Source organism: Periophthalmus magnuspinnatus, chromosome 15 (assembly GCF_009829125.3).
Source record: "Periophthalmus magnuspinnatus isolate fPerMag1 chromosome 15, fPerMag1.2.pri, whole genome shotgun sequence".
Classification (NCBI taxonomy): domain Eukaryota; kingdom Metazoa; phylum Chordata; class Actinopteri; order Gobiiformes; family Gobiidae; genus Periophthalmus; species Periophthalmus magnuspinnatus.
Genome location: NC_047140.1, coordinates 14,145,890 through 14,163,500, shown reverse-complemented (window position 1 = coordinate 14,163,500; position 17,611 = coordinate 14,145,890). Strand labels below are relative to the sequence as shown.

Below are 17,611 nucleotides of genomic sequence, written 5' to 3'. Positions count from 1 at the left end.
ATTTGAAGCCCTGGTGGCGTAGTGTGTTTCTGATGGTAGCCTTTGTTACTTTGGTCCCAGCTCTCTGCAGGTCATTTACTAGGTCGCCCCGTGTGGTTCTGGGATTTTTGCTCACCGTTCTTGTGATCATTTTGTGAGATCTTGCTTGGAGCCCCAGATCGAGGGAGATTATCAGTGGTCTTGTATGTCTTCCATTTTCTAATACTTGCCCCCACAGTTGATTTCTTCACACCAAGCTGCTTACCTATTGCAGATTCAGTCTTTCCAGCCTGGTGCAGGTCTACAATTTTGTTTGTGGTGTCCTTTGACAGATCTTTGGTTTTGGCCATAGTGGAGTTTGGAGTCCGACTGTTTGAGGTTGTGGACAGGTGTCTTTTACATTGATGATGAGATCAATGCCATTAATACAGGTAACAAGTGGAGGACAGAGGAGCCTTTTAAAGAAGAAGTTACAGGTCTGTGAGAGCCAGAAATCGTGCTTGTTTGTAGGTGACCAAATACTTATTTTACTGAAGAATTTACCAATGAATTAATAAAAAATTCTACAATGTGTTTTCCTGGATTCTTTTCCCCCATTCTGTTATAGCTGAAGTGAACCTATGATGAAAATTACAAGCCTCTCTCATCTTTTTAAGTGGGAGAACTTGCACCATTTTTTTTTTTTACTCCACTGTAGTTATTTCTGTTTTCTTCCTTTTTAGTTTATCTTAAAACCCACTGCCATAGTCAGTGGTCTCTTTTATCAATAACATGTTTTTGGGCAGCGCAGGCACACCCTTAACTGTCTGCTCCTCTACTGATAACCCCAAACTTAATCTAAAACCGATCTTCTACATTCTCTCTCCTCATTCACAACAGAGCATTCATTTTAAACAGCCAAAAATCAATAGGTGTCAAATATTATCCCTGGTAGTATTAGCAGAAGAGTTGCACTTCCGTATGCTAAGTGTCCTATCAGTGGCTTAATGTTTAGCCCGAGGAGCTAAAGACTGAAGCAGGATTAGACCAGGACCAAACCAGGATGGAGCTGAGAGGGAGGAAGATCCAGAGAGGGAAACAGAAACCAGGTGAGAGACAGGGAATCTATCATTGAAATTTGATCAGTTTTAATATGACTTATTATATGTTGTATGGTACTTTTTGTACTAGTAGTAGTAGTAGTAGTAGTAGTGGTAGTAGTAGTAGTAGTAGTACTAGTAGTAGTAGTAGTAGTAGTAGTAACAGTAGTAGAATAAGACAGGGAATTACGCAATAACTCGGATCACTTTTGACTTGACTTATTAGATTTATTTATATGTTTTTCCAAATATTTCTTGCCAAGATGTAGTAGTACTTCTGATTAAGCTGTTGAGAAAGTATAGACCTAATATATTTTATTAGTAACCTTATCCAGATTAGAAAGTGTCTAGCGAGCTCACCAATCATACTGAATAGAGTTATAATCGACTGAAACATAGAGGTGGAAAACGTGTACATTTTACAACTAAACAACAATGTCATTAAAAAGTGCTTTGGGATAGTTTGGATCTATTTTTTTTTTTTATTTGTATAATAGTATTTTTTCATAGTAAAAGTAATAGTATTAGTAGTGGTATTTGTGACTTCTCTTATAGCTCTCTTGTATAGTTCATAGTTTCAAAATATAATGACAAAAGTTTTAGATGGTGTTTTAAGTAGGTATAAAATAGTACCTATATTTTTGTAATTTCACTTATATTTTGTAGATACACTTTATAGTAGTTGTAATAGTAGTGGTAGGTTAGCAACAATACTTGTTTACTCTTAAGTGCTACACTGTTTTACATAGAACTTATATTGAATTGGATCAGTTGGTGGTTTTCAGATAACAGAATATTATGATGCCATACTCCCAGATGGGAGGCAAGAAACTGTTTTTTATTGATTATGTGGTGTTCTCATAAAAAAAATATAAAAGCTGAATTCATACATGTTGAACCTGATCAATTCTATTACTAAAAAGACTATAGAACTTCAAATTTCAGCTGGTCTTAATCTGTTTTAAATATTATTGCCCTATAGAATGCTGTGATGTCGTCTGAAACCACCAGTAGCAGTGAATGTGTAGTGAGTTTACCAGGATGAGCGCTGAGCCTTTAACCTGCTAATCTGATTTTAACAAACTAATCCACGTTAAATCCACCTTAAGACTGAAAACATTGCCTCTCCAAGGACAACTACACCCTGTCCACCATGACCCACTTACATCAGGCGCAGTGGTTAGCACACTCCCCTTGCAGCGAGAAGGTCAGAGTTTTCAGGTTTGATTCTTAGATAAAGTTTGTAGTGTCTGTGATACAAAATGAAACTGTTGGATACTATAATGGGCATTTGGTTGGATAAGAACCATATGAGAGCATTTTTTTTGTCCAATCAGGTGTAAGAACCATGAGAACTAGGGCTATAGTTGACTAAAAACATGTTCTGCCAAAACCTCCCAAAATGAGAAGATGTCTGTGTAATCCCTCAGTTGTCCAGGCCTGATCCATAGTACAGACAGGTTTAACTTTGGGTTTTACTCCCTCTCAAAATGATTATGTAGCTTTGTATCTGACCCAAGCTGCACTCACAAGACTACACCTGCACTGCGCACATGCAAAAACAACTATGCAGAAAAAGGTATTAGGAAACAATTTATTTATAAAGGCTGATTAAACTTATGAATAATTTAATCTGTCTTTTTACAAACTAAAAATACCAAATCTTCAGATAAGCCCCTTCTGCCCTACTTCATATCATGTGCAATTCAAAATGTTATTGATATAATGTCTGCACTCTATCAGTCCACTTTATTTGAAGCAGTTACTACAGCTCTATACTTCACCCTGAGGCCTGAGGTCAGCTGATCAGCTCTTGTTGGCTGTGCCCAAAGCCAGGCTCAAGGCCAGAGGTGGCAGAATCTTTTCTGACTCTGGGCAGTGACCAGATTATTGAACAGCCTCCCTCTGCCTGTCAGGCCCTCGCAGTTTTGCAGTTTAAGACTAGACTAAAAACTCACATCTTCCCCCTGGCATTTAATACTAGATAGCAGGATTTCTTGGTGTTTCATTGTTCTTTTCCTATGTATCGTGTTATCTGTAGATTTGTTTTTTGTTTACTTTTATCTGAAGCACTTTAGTTATCTGAAGTTGTTTTAAATGTGGTATATAAATTAATTTATATTGAATTGAATAAAGGACTACAGCTCTAATGAGAACAAGTTGTTTGTCTGTTATGATTCTCTGTTATTGAAAGAATGACCAGGGCTAAAAGTTATTTCTTGAAACATTGGGATGTTTAACCAGAAGCGGCACCAGATGTTTTTTGTAGAAGGGGCTAAGGGGTCTTCCACATATAACATGTTGAGCGTGTACTCCCCACCTCGTGCCATGTTTATCTCACTGTTCTAAACACGTTTAAATGTAGTTAGGCCTCCTGTAGTGAGATATATTATCCCTAATGTGGAATTTCTTGTTTGAACAGTGTGTGGTTAACATTTGAGCCGTTTTAGCTGAGTTGGATGTCTTATGAAAAAGTAGGAACATCTTTGGGGGTTCTGGGTGTTTGGGTGCATTGGTTATTATATTCTAAATCTATCTTCGTCTTTTACAGTGACCTCCATTGAGAGTCCAGCTCAACTCGAGTTCAATGGCCAATCTTCTTCTCCTCCTCCCGCTTCTCCCTCCTCTCCACCTCCTTCTCTCTGTCTCTCCCCCCTCTCTCGTCTCTACCTCTACTCCCTCCACGGCCTCCTGTGTGAGCTCCTCTTCACCTCCGTCTGGGACTTTTTCTCCAATCGAGACATTCGTCTTCAGGGACACAGCAGTCTCTGGGCCCTCCTTATGTACTCCACCGCTCTGTACGCCATAGAGACACTGCAACGTCAGCTTTTAAACAGAAATCTACCCCTCCCATTGAGACTGGCTGTGTACACTTTGCTCATTTACATGTGGGAGTTTGTCTGGGGGGCGGGGCTGTCACTTTTGGGGGCGTGTCCATGGGATTATTCAGATTTTAAGTATAATTTTAAAGGACTGATCACATTGGAGTATGCACCGTTTTGGGCAATAGGGGCTTTTATAGCAGAGAAATTTGTTATCAAGAATACGTTAAGAATTCAGTTGCAATGAAGCAAATGGATTCTAAGTGGGATTGCGGAATTTATTTTTTTATTTTCTATATCATGTTATTGCTAAATTAATCTGATATTTATTTTTATTTGTCATATTATTCCATATATTTAAATTTGGTTTAGGTTTACAACCATTTTTTGTCATTTTAATTCCCTTTGGTGTTCTGGCTCTATTGATACTTTGCAGCTGATGTCATCAACATTCCCTGGGGGTGTGATGCTAACTGGAGGCACTGCTTTGTCTGTGGCCCCTGTTACTTTAATCTGATCTTTAGGCTATTTTAACACAATTAGATCAGAAAGAACTGACTTAGATGAATCTACAACAGGTGAGCTGATTTGTGTTGTTGATGAAATCCCTCTCAAATTACATTCCAGCTAGCGTCAGCCAACAGTTTTTTCAGTTAGTCACTCTCTGTTGGTGGAGATAGCTGGGACTGTATGAGATGTTTGCTGGGACACATCATCCAAAACAGTACTTTGGTCAGAGAGTGGATGTGGAACATTTACGCAAGAATTAAATAAGCAAAAGTCCATTGATGGGTCATTATAACATATTTACAAACCCACCTCTGTCTTAGATAAAGGGAATGAACTGAAGTTACAGCATTTAGAAGCAAGAGCATTTCCACGGTAACTATGCTCCCTATGACCCTTTAACTGCCCAATGAACGCCAGATGTAAATATTAGGGAATTTATAAAACGTTCACCTTTTTTGTTAAAAATCAAACACCTAAACTGGACAATGAATACTCATATTGATCACAGATATTCTTTAAATACTTTTTTTTTTTTTTTTCTTGAGCTTTCAGACTATCTTAAACTTTTTGGCAGTGCTTGCTAATGTGTGCATTGTATCACCATGGTAACTGATGACCATTCCTCCATAGACATACATGCCGAACCTCCCCAGCATGATGTCACTGCAAAGTATCAAAAGGCAATCCTGTTGTACTGTTCTTCCAAATATGGCTATAGTGTGCCAGTTGACCGTGGTAATCTTCAAAATAAGATAACAATACCAAAAATGTCAATATTTAAACTTTGGCACATCTATTATGTAATGTAATTTCATATTTTTATGATAAGAATTGATAGTTTTGTAAAAATTCTAAAGGGCAACTATATCAAATCACAGTGTAATTTTTGTGTTAATAATATGTTGTGAATTCAATTGCTATAAATTACTAGATTAGAACATTGTTTATGGTAGGACTAGAACCTAGTTCTATTTCTTGTAAAATATTTTTAAAAGATCATATTACCATATCACCTTTATTTTTCATTTCATTTGTCATATTTTTATGTAGCCTATTTAAATAAGCACTTATTATTACTTACTATTATTACTTTACTTTATTCTTTTAATGATGTCTTCACCCAACATTTGGGGACATCTGTACTGTTCTTAAAACTAAAGGGCTTTGTGCATTTCAAAATAAGAGTTTGTATAAAATGCTAAAAATGTCTATTTATTTAAACATTGGCATTGTAATTATTTAGACGTATTTAATATTTTATTATTTGAATTGCTTAAAGCCACAGTATGTAACTTTTTAGCCACTTTTTAGCCGGCCTCTCCCTGCTTGTTTCCATAGATATAATCTTTGACCGTATCTATCTCCATGGAGAATGATCCAAAGTATGTTCTATTTCCATGGAATTATACAGGTGACATGCTGCCTCCAGAAAGTTACATACTGTACCTTTAAATGTGTACAAAGTTGAGAAAGGCATCAGTCAGTACAATGACTTCACAGCAATGTTGTTTTTCAAATTGTTGTGTGATATATGTTGCTGTCTACAGATTTCTAGGCATTATTTAATGATAATTATTAATTTAATTAATATATTTATTTTGTGTTAATAATTTTTGAATACTTTTCATTGTAAAAGTTACTTTTAAATGTTGGGAACGTGGATGTCAACAGGTTATGCCAAAGACAAAGCAAAATTTATCATCATTTCTTGAGACATCTCTTTATCATGTTGCCAAAAACAGAAGTTGTTTGAATTTTAATTTTAAAGCAATGAAGCTTTTTTTTTTTTTTTTTTTTTTTTTTTTTTTTTTTTTTTAATCAGCATCTTTGGTTAAAAAAAGGCGGTGTCTGTATCTTGAGTTAATCTGATGTCATGTATTCCCAATGATGGACACAATTGCATATCATATTTTGAGCACTTTTGTAAAGTACTGGAAATTATTTTTATGATTTTTTTAAACCTTAATAAAACAAGCACTTAAATGCTCATGCTTTAGTATTTTATTTGTAAACAATTATTTTGTCATTGTTTATGATGATTTAGTGCTGATATTTTTAGCCTGTTGTGTGACAGGAGGAGACAAATGAAAGATAAAACACTTGGAACATCACCTTTCTGTGACGGATCTGATTAGGTTAAGCATTTTAAATACATGTTAAAACTTGGACGTGGAGGCAGTGGAGGTGACCAGAGAAAGTAGAAAGTCACATCTGTGGAGCGGCTGCCCTACTCACAGAAAGAATGCCTGTTTAAAACACATTGACTGAATAAATGCAAAAAGATTAATTCTGTACTGTGGAACATTTCAGGCATTGCAATAACATCTCCTTGAATACAAACAGGCTGCAGATCCCCAACAGAAAAGGTACATAGTGGATCCTTAACTTATGTTATCTTGTAAGGGGGGTTTGAAAGGTGAATTAGACGGATATTTAAAACAAACGCACACACATTCACATTCAAATAAAGAGATAATCTTTATTTTATGTGGTTCATATTCATTTTGTAACCTGCCAATTCTAAAAAAAAAAAACTTTTTGACAAAACAAAGCAAATTTAGACCTAAAACTATATCAAAATCACATTCAGCTTTTTGAAAAATTCCTGTTGATGCATCAGTGTGGCACCATTTTCCCACAAACACAGTTATCCTAAACAACAGCCACTTTGTGTTGGTTAGACTGGTGCTTTCTGTCAATATATATTTTTTCACAATCAGGTTGAGGTAAGGGTTAGGATTAGGGTTAGGGTTAGCATCACGTATGTTTAGGGTTTTGGGATAGGTTTGCTAAGTCTTGGCAAAATTGATCTCCAATTTTAGGCATTTGCTGCGAGTACACCTGCTGACGAACCCACTTTCTATGGAAATGCAGAGAATTTAGGAAGTCTCAGCACATTCTTGGTTCTTGGTAAAGTTAATAATTGTACTTCCTGGTTGGACGTAACTGTTACTAGGAACCAAGGGCCAAAGGGTTAACATCGTCCAAAATGTGCGTGAATAGTTTTCTACATTTTCATGGAATTTTCTTTGTTGATGACATTGGCCAGCTCTGCTTCCTGTATTTGTGTACTCTTGTCCACTTTTTCCCCACAAACTGACACTTAACTGATGTAAAACTATCCCACCAAACCAAGTATTTCCATAATTAGAAAAACATGAAAACCTGTTTGTGTTATGTTGTGATAAATCTGTAGACCTTTCTCTTAAATGTTTTGTTTGAATGTTTGAAATATTTTGTGATGGCTTAAAAATATAATTTCTGCAGAGTTCATGGTCTTTTGCGTTCAGGATTTTGAATCACAAACAAAGCCACAGTGCCTTCATCCCGCTGCCACTGGTACCTGCAAAAAACACAGGGAGACAAAATGGAGTCAATGGTTTTAAATGGGACATATTGTGCTTTTCTCTGGTGTATAGTTAAAATCTGTGACACCCATGGATTATTATGTTATAATTTGCATTTTAAATCTCAATATTGATCTAAAATGAGTTAAATACAGTAGGTTGCAGTAGTGTTACAGTGCCACAGGCTGTCAGCCGCTCCTATGGACAGCTGCAGGTCACACTAGCGAGCAGCAAATTTGTGCCAAAATGTGTATCACAAGTTAAGAAAAAAAATCTGAAAATGAAGTGCACAGCAGTATGGGGAGTAGAGGAAAATGGGTCAGTTCTGTGTAGGGGCAAATTCATGTTTTCCAAGGCACTTCTTCACAAACACCTTTATTTGAATAAATGCCTGATGCACAAGTTTGATAAGATAAGATAAGATAAGATAAGATAAGATATGCCTTTATTAGTCCCACAGTGGGGAAATTCCAGTATTGCACCGCACAGTTAAGAACAGAAGTAAAATGGTACATGCAATAAAACAAGATAATAGATAAATACAATACTGTGGAGCATTCTAGGCAAAGCAATAAGATCTCCATAGAGACAAGCACGTGGCAGATGCTCCAACTGAAATGTTACAAATTGCAGCTTTAAATGCATACTCACTGGTTATGTTCAGGGATCAATAAACTATCCCCAGTCTCAAGCTTGAACTGGCTCTCGTTCATAGTAACAGTCGACTGTCCCTCCTGAAACACATTTTTAAAAGTTTTTTCACACAATTTAAAAACCTTTAAGAAAATATTTAAAACACATTTATTTATTCACATACGAGCTGCCAAATCCATGCGTCACTTGGTCGAGTCGTGTTCTCTGTCTCTCCTGGGCCAAACACCATCGCCTGGACACAAAATACAAGGATATTTAAATTGGTTTGTTAGGTTGCCTGGCAAATCCTGGTCACAACTCAACACTTAAACGTCCTATCTTACACAACATGTATTTGTGTGAGCTTTAAGCCATGTTATAATGCTGTTACCTCGTCAAAGACATACCTGAAGTTGTGTTTTGTTTCATTCACACAGGCTTGAGTAATCCTTTATCACTACTCTATCTATATCTCCAAAGCTCAAAATGCTCTGTTCCACCTTGTGATGTCATATAGTGGTAGTTTTCAAGTTAACGGTTACCTTTTACCTTGAGTTCAGTAAAGACTGGCAATTGGCAATTGGGCTGAAATCATCCAAATAATTTTAGTGAAGGTGTATAGAGTTTAAATACACAGTGAAGAACTTTCTGTATTACTGCATGACATCACAAGGTGGAACAGAGCGGTTTCAGTTTGAGAGAAAAACTGAACTGAAACAAAACTAAACCAGGCATGTTTTTGATGAGTAAACAACATTATAATGTAGATGAGATAATAGCATAATATGGGCCCTTTAAAGCTCAGTCAATGCGTAAAATAGGACCTTTAAAAGGCAAAAACAAAGCTAGAACAGCTGTGCTGCCAGTTGGACCCACAAGTGGCATCATCACTTAATACCTCTGTAAGTGGAAAGTTTGTGGTTCAATCCCTCTTTAGATCAAGACACACTGCTGCTGTGTTTTTGAGCAAGACACTTCATCCACCTTCCCTATATATGACAGGTGAGTTTGTAGTTGGTGATGCAGCTGGTGTGAATTAGTGGTCACATCTCTGTCAATCAGCCTCAAGGCTGAGATAGTGCAACATAAAGACTAGCACTTTAGAGGAGTATAAATCTTTGACAAAGACCGATAGGAGTCTTAACCTGAAAAATATTTTGAGAACTATTACTATGGAACACACTTGGATTACTGAGGGATTACACCAAATACATCTTTTACATTATAACATAAATGTGGCCCTTAAGGTGGCGGTTTTGGCCCTACCAAAAACCCCAGCATATAGTTAAAAATCATTGATCTGTGTGACAGTTTTGTATTTTACACTTAAACTTGCAAATCTTTTCTTTAAAGGGATTGTAAATACTTTAATAGTTTATACATGTGTTTAATAAACATTACTTGTGACCATGAAATTACACAACTCCTTTTCCTCTTTAATTGATGTGACTCATAATATAGTATATAATAGTAGTTATAGTTTTCCTCAAAGTTTATTTTTGGCTAATCTGATTAGGACTGTGCTGACTCAAATATGGAACAGTTATTTTTAGAAATATAAAATGGCTAAAGTTATTCACAATGAGCACATCTTGTGATTGTATGTAAAGTGTCTACATTTAAAGCACACTGAGACTCCACTTGTTTGCAGCTTGGAGCACGGACTGTGTCCTGCCCAATGAGCCCCAGGGAGCCCCAGACTCAGCAGGCTTTTTCCACTCCATGGTGAGAAAGGGCATTTATGTAAGCTTTTCACTCATCCAAACACCAGTCTTTTGCAGTCTACCACAGTATCAAAAGTTTTGGATACAATTTTTTTTTAAATGTATTTTTTTTTAAGTACATTGTTTATATTTTAGCTTATTTGCAGATATATTTATTTTTAGATTTGTTCAAGCTGGGGTACAGCGAAGATAATTTTGTTTCATTGTAATGTTGAAAGTGTCTCTAAACTGACCCCGGTGAGTGCCAGTGTCAGTGCAGGTTGACAACAGCTTCTAAATTTATTATTTGATTTATTTATTTGAAGGACAGTGTGCAGATACATTAAAAAGATGGCTGCACCAGATTTAGCAAAATGCTAATTTCCATCTGTAGTCCTTGATGTCACAAACATTAAAAAACAATTTACATACAATTTAAATATTTGCTCCCAATATAGCTTTGCGCATAACATTAAGTATAATAGTCTGAAAAGTCACATTATGATTGCAAAAACAAAAGGAGACCAAAAGCTACGCATCTTTTCCTGTGTTCTCTCTGGTAATGCCCTCCAACTCACAGATGAGATCAAATATTTTTACCAGTGACCTCTCAGATGACAGAAACTTGTATAGGCGGCAGTGTAAACTCTATGGTCAGGCTAATATGCTTGCCCGTAAGCTCCAACGATGTCAAAAATGCACTTTTCAAATCTTTCTGCTTGCCCTTATATCGCACATCTCTGGCACAGTTACAAGACAACGGTGTTTAAAACAAGTTTAACTGTGACTTATAATGACTTTGAGAATATTATTATTATTAAGCGTTGAGGTAGTGTCAGTGAAATGTGATCATTCAAGCTCTAGTCTATCCAATAAGGAGCTCTGTCAGATAATAAGATGTGGAGACATTTATTGAACATAAATAAATAAATAAATAAATAAATAAATAAATAAATAAATAAATAAATAAATAAATAAATAAATAAATAAATAAAGGTAATCAATAAAAAGGTGGAAACATGAGTGTTAAAGTGATATTTCAGCACCTTTGAGTAATTTTTTTCATGCATCCTTTTTGCGAAATATTCAGTATCATAGGCATTTCCAAGGACGTTTGGTGGATGAATTGTTAAAACATAGTTTGAGTCATCTGGATAGTAATACAAAGTGACATTATTTCCCACACCTAGTATAAAGAAATGTAAATACATGCATTAGCCACACCTCTGTCTCAAACTGAGCTCCGAATAGGTCGATGGGCCCTCCGCCTCTCAGAGCCGCACGGTGTTTGTTTAACCAGGATTTAAAACAGAAAGGAGACATGACGTTCATCGTGTTCATTTGGAACGGAGGGTCCCTGAACGTCTCATCTGCAGTAGAAAGAGAAGCACTTACTGTATGAGACAGGGGTCAGAAGAGAAGACAATTCAATACAGTCCTGTACTAAGTGCATTATTAACCAAATTTGACTTTTCAAACCTAAATTTTTCTGGAGTATGGCGTGTCTTTTGAGTTGATTTATCTGTAATGTTCCACAGTATGGCATTCTTACAGTGAGTGGACTTGCTTCCCCACAGATCTGACCTGTAACTTGGCTGGTGGTGCCACAAAAAGTTACCTTTAAACACATAAGCATAACTATAACTCTTCACAAGGGAAAACTAGTATATTATAAAAAAAAAAAACAGGACTGCCTCATGGTGTTGTCACGACACCAAAATTTCAAACTTGACTTCGATACAAACGAATACACTTGATAGATGTTGATGAAATGTAATACTCTTGTTTATGTGCTTTATAGCGTGGTCAAAAACTGTGGAGAAAGCACAATATGATATAACTAATGATAATTAGGGCTGAGCAACAAAAGAATATGTTTTATGATTTTTGGACTGAAGACTTACTAGGATCTGGTCTGCCTGTTTTGGCCTGTGTTGATGCCATGAACCTGTGTAATAGAGATGAGTTTAGTGAGTACAAATAAAAACTTTGGATTAAAAATGAAAGAATGTTTCATCTTACTCTCTGATGACAGGCACCAGTTGAGTCCCCAGGTCCTGGCAATAAAACCACCTCTCGAACAGAAGATCAGTGGTGTTCTCCACATAATACCTGTAACACACAGCAACACACCACAAGTATAGAAATATGAAAAGGAATCTGACATTTTCATGATAATAAAGCATTTGCATTAGATGTGTTACAGTGCATTTTTCATGCAAGGTGGACTGATGGAAACGACACTACCAATCTGAACCATCAGCCCTCCATCCACCAACACTTAGGCACACATTCATAGGCAAACTTGGTGAAGTGTTCACCTAAGGACACAACAAACGTTTGCACTAGAGCTACTGCCATCCCACTGTGAAATAAACCAGGTCTTTCAGTAATTGCTAGAGATATTTGAGCCAAGAGAGCCAAGATGCATGAAAACTATTAAATATTGGAATGTTTAAAATATTATACCATTGCCTGTTACAGAACACAAAAGTGAATAGTAGAAAGAATATAGTAGAAATATGAAATATATTTGTCGGTCTTTCTTTCTCGTACTTGTGTAGGACTTTTGACATTAGAGAGCCCCTTCAGAGAAAATTATGACTGTTCTGCCTCCTAGTGGCTGGAGTAGCAAAATTCAGTTAGTGATTTTTTATGAATGTAACCAATAAGACTCAAACGGTTAAACCTACTCATTCATGCATAAGGCTAATATAGTTGATCTGTTTTTGTTTTTTTTACCTGAGACAGTCTGTTTCACTGGGGAGCCTCCTCCTCTCCACCACCAAACCCACAGTATCTGCCTGTCTTTGAGGAGAGTGGGGGATCCGGGCTGGTAACAGGAACATCTGAAAGAAAAAGAAGGCTCATTTAAAGCATTTTATAAACAAAGGAAACCCAGTGTGCATTACATATAAAGTACAACACGGGAGTCCAAGAGACAGTGCATGAAAGTTTTATGTGTTTAATTAATGTGTGTGTAATTATTGCTTTGTTTTGTGGGATAGTATCCATGGTAAATTATTGTCATAGTTTTACATCAAATGGGAGTTGATTTATCATTATTTTTTAAATAAAAGTTTTAAAATACAAGAATACCTTTATGTCATCAATACACAATGCAAGTATTTCCATGCATTTGAGCAAAATTTGTCTTGTCCCAGTACAAATATACTATAGCAGCTCTTGAAGTCAAAATAAGTCAGCTGTGTGCTGTCTGTATTTAATCACAAAGCATATTATTATCATATAATCAAGAAGTGTGCAGTTAGTATGATAGTTGTTGTTAGCTTTACCTTGTTGGCAAAACTCTAATGTTGCTGTTGTAAAAAGCGCTTATGAACTCATTGCGGTGAATAATTAGGATGCCCGTTATGCATAAAGTAAGTGAGGAATAACTTTGGACCACCTTCACATTTTTAATACAGTAAAAATCATGCACAGCACCTTTAATAGCAACCTTTAAGCCCATTCGAATTGCAGTACAGTATTGATTAATATTGGACTTGAATCGTACCTCTCCCTCCTTAATGTGGACATCTTTGTGTCTCCCATTCTCCACCACTTTTAGGCACATGTCACCTTTCACCTGGTAGAACAGCTTCAGGGCAGAAGAACAAACATTTACTATAGACAAACACAGTGATAGCAAGTTACATTTAATTACCATAATTTACTTGAGTTACTGTAATTGTAGTAAAGGCATGATATGGGCATTCGGGCCAGTGGTGGTCGGCTATTTATTGTATTTTATTTTATTTATCTTTATTTATACAGGGGGACCCAATGAGAGCACTTGTGCTCTCTTTCCATGGGTGCCCTGTTTAAAATACAACACAAACTGAAAAAACAATCAAAACAAATAAGTCCATGTAAAACATCAATAACAAGTTCAGGTGTGTGTAAAAGTTTGTTATCAGATTATTAAATTGCAATTGTGTCACCAACATGTCCAGTTTTGCTTTTCCTTGGAGCATATTCCATTTTTGTGAAGCAAAACCGCTAAAAGCCCTCTTTTCCATCTCAGTTCTGGTGTGGCTCGTCCTTAGCCTTATGCAGTCGTGTGATCTGGTATTAAATGTTCCAGTATCAATAATTAACAAGCAGGTGAGGTATTCTGGCAGTTTTTGAAGTAATCCCTTATAGATAAACTTAATGCAGTGCTGTTCTCTTCTAACAGACAGTGATTCACCCTCGCTGTGTGAAGGAAAGGTTTCAGGTCTTTCCTTCCTGCTGCTGTCAGACTGTACAATGAACACTGTTAACACTGAACATGTGTCATTCATCCATACCTATGTGCAATACTCAAGTCACTTTACGAAGATGTTATATTAGAGTCTATTTTTAGTTTATTTTTAAGTATATTTTTAAAATTATTTTAAACTATTTATCTATTATCTTGTTTTATTGCATGTGCCATTTTCCTTCTGTTCCTTAACTGTGCGGTGCAATACTGGAATTTCCCCACTGTGGGACTAATAAAGGCATATCTTATGGCCAATCCACTTTTTCATAGAGCGTACAGTGATGAGTTACAAATCTATCACTTGTAATAAAACGGAGGGAGGAGTGAAATAGTGGATCCAATGGTTTCAAACTAGAGGCTGAAGTCTGTATGTACCACATCCACATAATCCAATACAGAGAGGAAGGCTGCTTGCACTATTTCTTTTCTGTAACTCATTGGGATACAATATTTGTTTCTGTAATAAAATGATAATTTAGATTTTAAACTGTTACATAATTCTGAGATCAAAATCAGAATCCTGAGATAAGTTTTCATCAAGCCAAAATCCAAGATATTTATAAGTGTCGACTCTTTCAATGAATGTACCATTTAGTGTGTAAAGATTTGTAGCTTGCATGTTACTGAAATGTTTTTTAGAAAAAATCATATACTTAGTTTTACTTGCATTCAAAAACAGCTTAAGATTTATGAGGGAGTTTTGGATTTCATTAAAATCTTGCTGCAGTTTTAGAAGTGCCTGATCAGCAGAAGGAGCAGTTGCATACAAAACAGCATCATCTGCATATAAATGTATGTGGCTTTCTTTTAAATTGAGACCAATTTATATATTGGTCACAATTTAAATATATTCAACAGCATTATTAAATATGGTCTGGAATTACAGTACCTGTATTTTCACTTATTTATTTATTTATTTTATTTAATTATTTACGCCTATTATAAGGTTAATACTAAATAACATTTTTTACTCTTACTTTAGAGTATATTTGGATAACTACACTTTACATTCTGCATTATTTGAAGTTCTTGAGAAAAATTATTAGCTCACTTTTTCCACTGTAAGTAACATCAAACTTGACCAAAGCTTTATTTTAATAAAGAAACAAGGTACATAAGTGTTTCTTGTAGGTTTAAAACATTATATTTTTTGCATATTATCATACATACATCTTTGAATATAGAACACTGACATAATACAGAAAATTAGCAAGTCATGGGGGCTAAAAGGACATTATAACATTGAGTAAAGCCACCCAAAGGCTGTCACCAAACAAACATACTGAACTTTGACCCTGTTTTGGGAGGATGGGCCTGGTTTGAAGCATGGCCTTAATAAGAGAGTTAATGGATAAACTCATAAAAAGCAAATATGTGTTCTTCTAAACTTACTGCAGTGTAAAAGTGAATCTCTGAATTCGCTAGGATAATTTGAATTTTAGATTTCAACTGTTTTGAATAAAAGGTGTTTTTTTTTTTTTTTTTGATTTGACCTTAAGATAACCATGACTAGTTTCAATACTGTTTTGCTCATTTTATGCAAAATATATACTAGGAAAAAGAAAAAACTTACTACCTACTACTTACTAAGAGATAATGTTTGCTGTTTAGATGCTTGAAATAACAAAAAGCATGCATGTTAAACCATCCAGAAATACCCAAAAGATGTAATTTTAATAAATTATTTTTTGCAATGTGAATAATAAGATAGATAGTTAGAATTTGCAATTATCTAAACTATTTTTGTTAAATTTGCATTATGCAACTTTTATGGTTAGGGGTCTCCCACCTGCTTGTCTCCATGGAAATGTTATGTTATGGCATTAAATGTATCTCCACAGAGACAATCAGGTGATGACTTTAGGCCAAGTCAGATCTGCAGGCCAGTAAGAATGCAGGTTTTTTCAATATGTTTTTGAGCAACAAAAATACAATACAATACAATAGAAATCAACTAAGCGCAAGACAGATCAATTAAATGCCATATTGTTAAACTTTCCAGGAGAAGCAATAACATCTCTATGGAAATAAGCAGACACCAGTGCAGTTACATAGTGCACCTTTAATTTTGTCAATAAACTTTTTGCCTATTCTTACCTCTTCTCCTTCCTCTATGTGATAGTCTTTTCTTGTATTGGGTCCACCAACAAACATGATGTTGAGTTGACAAAAGTGCCTGCAAACATAATGCAAAAACACAGCTATGTTTTTAGCTTGTTATAACTTATGCAATAGCTAAAGCAATTACTCACATGAGCTTGTTGCAAACTGGTGGATTAAAAGAATGTTTGTTGACTTCAATCCATTTCTCTACATTGACAAGAAGAGAGCTGTCGGTCATGGTGAGAGAAAAATAAAGATAATTTATCTTAAAGAAACAAAAGAGGTTGTAGATTTCGAGATTTGCTGGATGGTAGCTTTGTTAGCAATGTGAGCTGGAAAAGTCCAAAATGCAAAAGGGGGCGTGTGCAGCAGTGGGAGGCATACTTAACTGTTACTGCGGACTGGACTGTGGACCCTATCAAGTATCAATGAATCGAAAGTAAACAGTACAGAAAACAGTTTTTTCACAGGATTTCCACTTTATCAATTCATGGTTTAAATTCAACTCTGTGAGGTTCTAACCTTAACACTACAAAACAGTTAAGCCCTAAACTTAACCATTATCGTACAAAAAGGCCCTGAACTTAACCAAAACCTTATCTTCTAGGTCTTCTTGACCTTGTGCTAATAATATATAAGTCCCTAAAATGTGTGAAAGGAAGATTTATTTTCACTATTAACATTTTCTAACATATGTGGGAACATATTTTGTGTGTTCTTTCCACCAATGGATTACTGGGAGGTCAGATGGAGGTCAGTTGGGGGTCAGATGGATCTCAGCGTGAGGTTTTATCAGTTGAGTTTTTAGTTATAGTAACAACTCAATCAAGTAATAAAACAAAGAAAATGATCAAATTGTCAATGAATTAGTGTATTAATTTGTTCATTCATAAATGGGTCAGAATATAAAGACAACATAATCAATATATATATTAGTATTATCACTTTATTAGGGAAATGTCATATTCACAAATGTAAAATCCAAAATCTTGCTTGTTATTCTTCGTTATTCTGTGGTTATTATTAAAATAAACCAAAAACAAAACAAAACATTGAATATGTGATGGATTCAAAATATATATTCAAGTTATGTTTATTAATCTCACTGTGCATCTTAAAGGTAATGTAATGTTCACTCTTATTATATTCATTATATTCATTATATTCACTATGTAATCTGCACTAATGT

The 17,611-nt window shown here is 35.5% G+C and overlaps 2 protein-coding genes across 2 annotated transcripts; one reads left to right on the top strand and one right to left on the bottom strand.

Moving 5' to 3' along the window:
• Positions 1–858: 858 nt before the first annotated feature.
• On the top strand, positions 859–6,388 carry LOC117382955 (transmembrane protein 229B-like). Its single transcript, XM_033980200.2, has 2 exons — positions 859–1,067; positions 3,610–6,388. The coding sequence occupies exons 1-2, from the start codon at positions 1,022–1,024 to the stop codon at positions 4,125–4,127; spliced, it is 564 nt and encodes a 187-aa protein (XP_033836091.1). The 5' UTR covers positions 859–1,021; the 3' UTR covers positions 4,128–6,388.
• On the bottom strand, positions 6,378–16,781 carry haao (3-hydroxyanthranilate 3,4-dioxygenase). Its single transcript, XM_033979651.2, has 10 exons — positions 16,572–16,781; positions 16,417–16,495; positions 13,591–13,674; positions 12,816–12,922; positions 12,096–12,185; positions 11,978–12,021; positions 11,298–11,443; positions 8,555–8,623; positions 8,389–8,471; positions 6,378–7,733 (listed from the first exon to the last, which is right to left on the bottom strand). The coding sequence occupies exons 1-10, from the start codon at positions 16,658–16,660 to the stop codon at positions 7,661–7,663; spliced, it is 864 nt and encodes a 287-aa protein (XP_033835542.1). The 5' UTR covers positions 16,661–16,781; the 3' UTR covers positions 6,378–7,660.
• Between the last annotated feature and the right edge of the window lie 830 nt (positions 16,782–17,611).

Bases quoted from the DNA above. Each gene is read 5' to 3' on its own strand.
- LOC117382955 (XM_033980200.2), top strand. From the start codon at position 1,022: ATGGAGCTGAGAGGGAGGAAGATCCAGAGAGGGAAACAGAAACCAG. The intron at 1,068-3,609 runs GTGAGAGACAGG...CGTCTTTTACAG, and splicing joins GAGAGGGAAACAGAAACCAG to TGACCTCCATTGAGAGTCCA.
- haao (XM_033979651.2), bottom strand. From the start codon at position 16,660: ATGACCGACAGCTCTCTTCTTGTCAATGTAGAGAAATGGATTGAAGTC. The intron at 8,472-8,554 runs GTATGTGAATAA...AATGTGTTTCAG, and splicing joins ACGCATGGATTTGGCAGCTC to GAGGGACAGTCGACTGTTAC. The intron at 7,734-8,388 runs GTGAGTATGCAT...TGTTTTTTGCAG, and splicing joins TTGATCCCTGAACATAACCA to GTACCAGTGGCAGCGGGATG.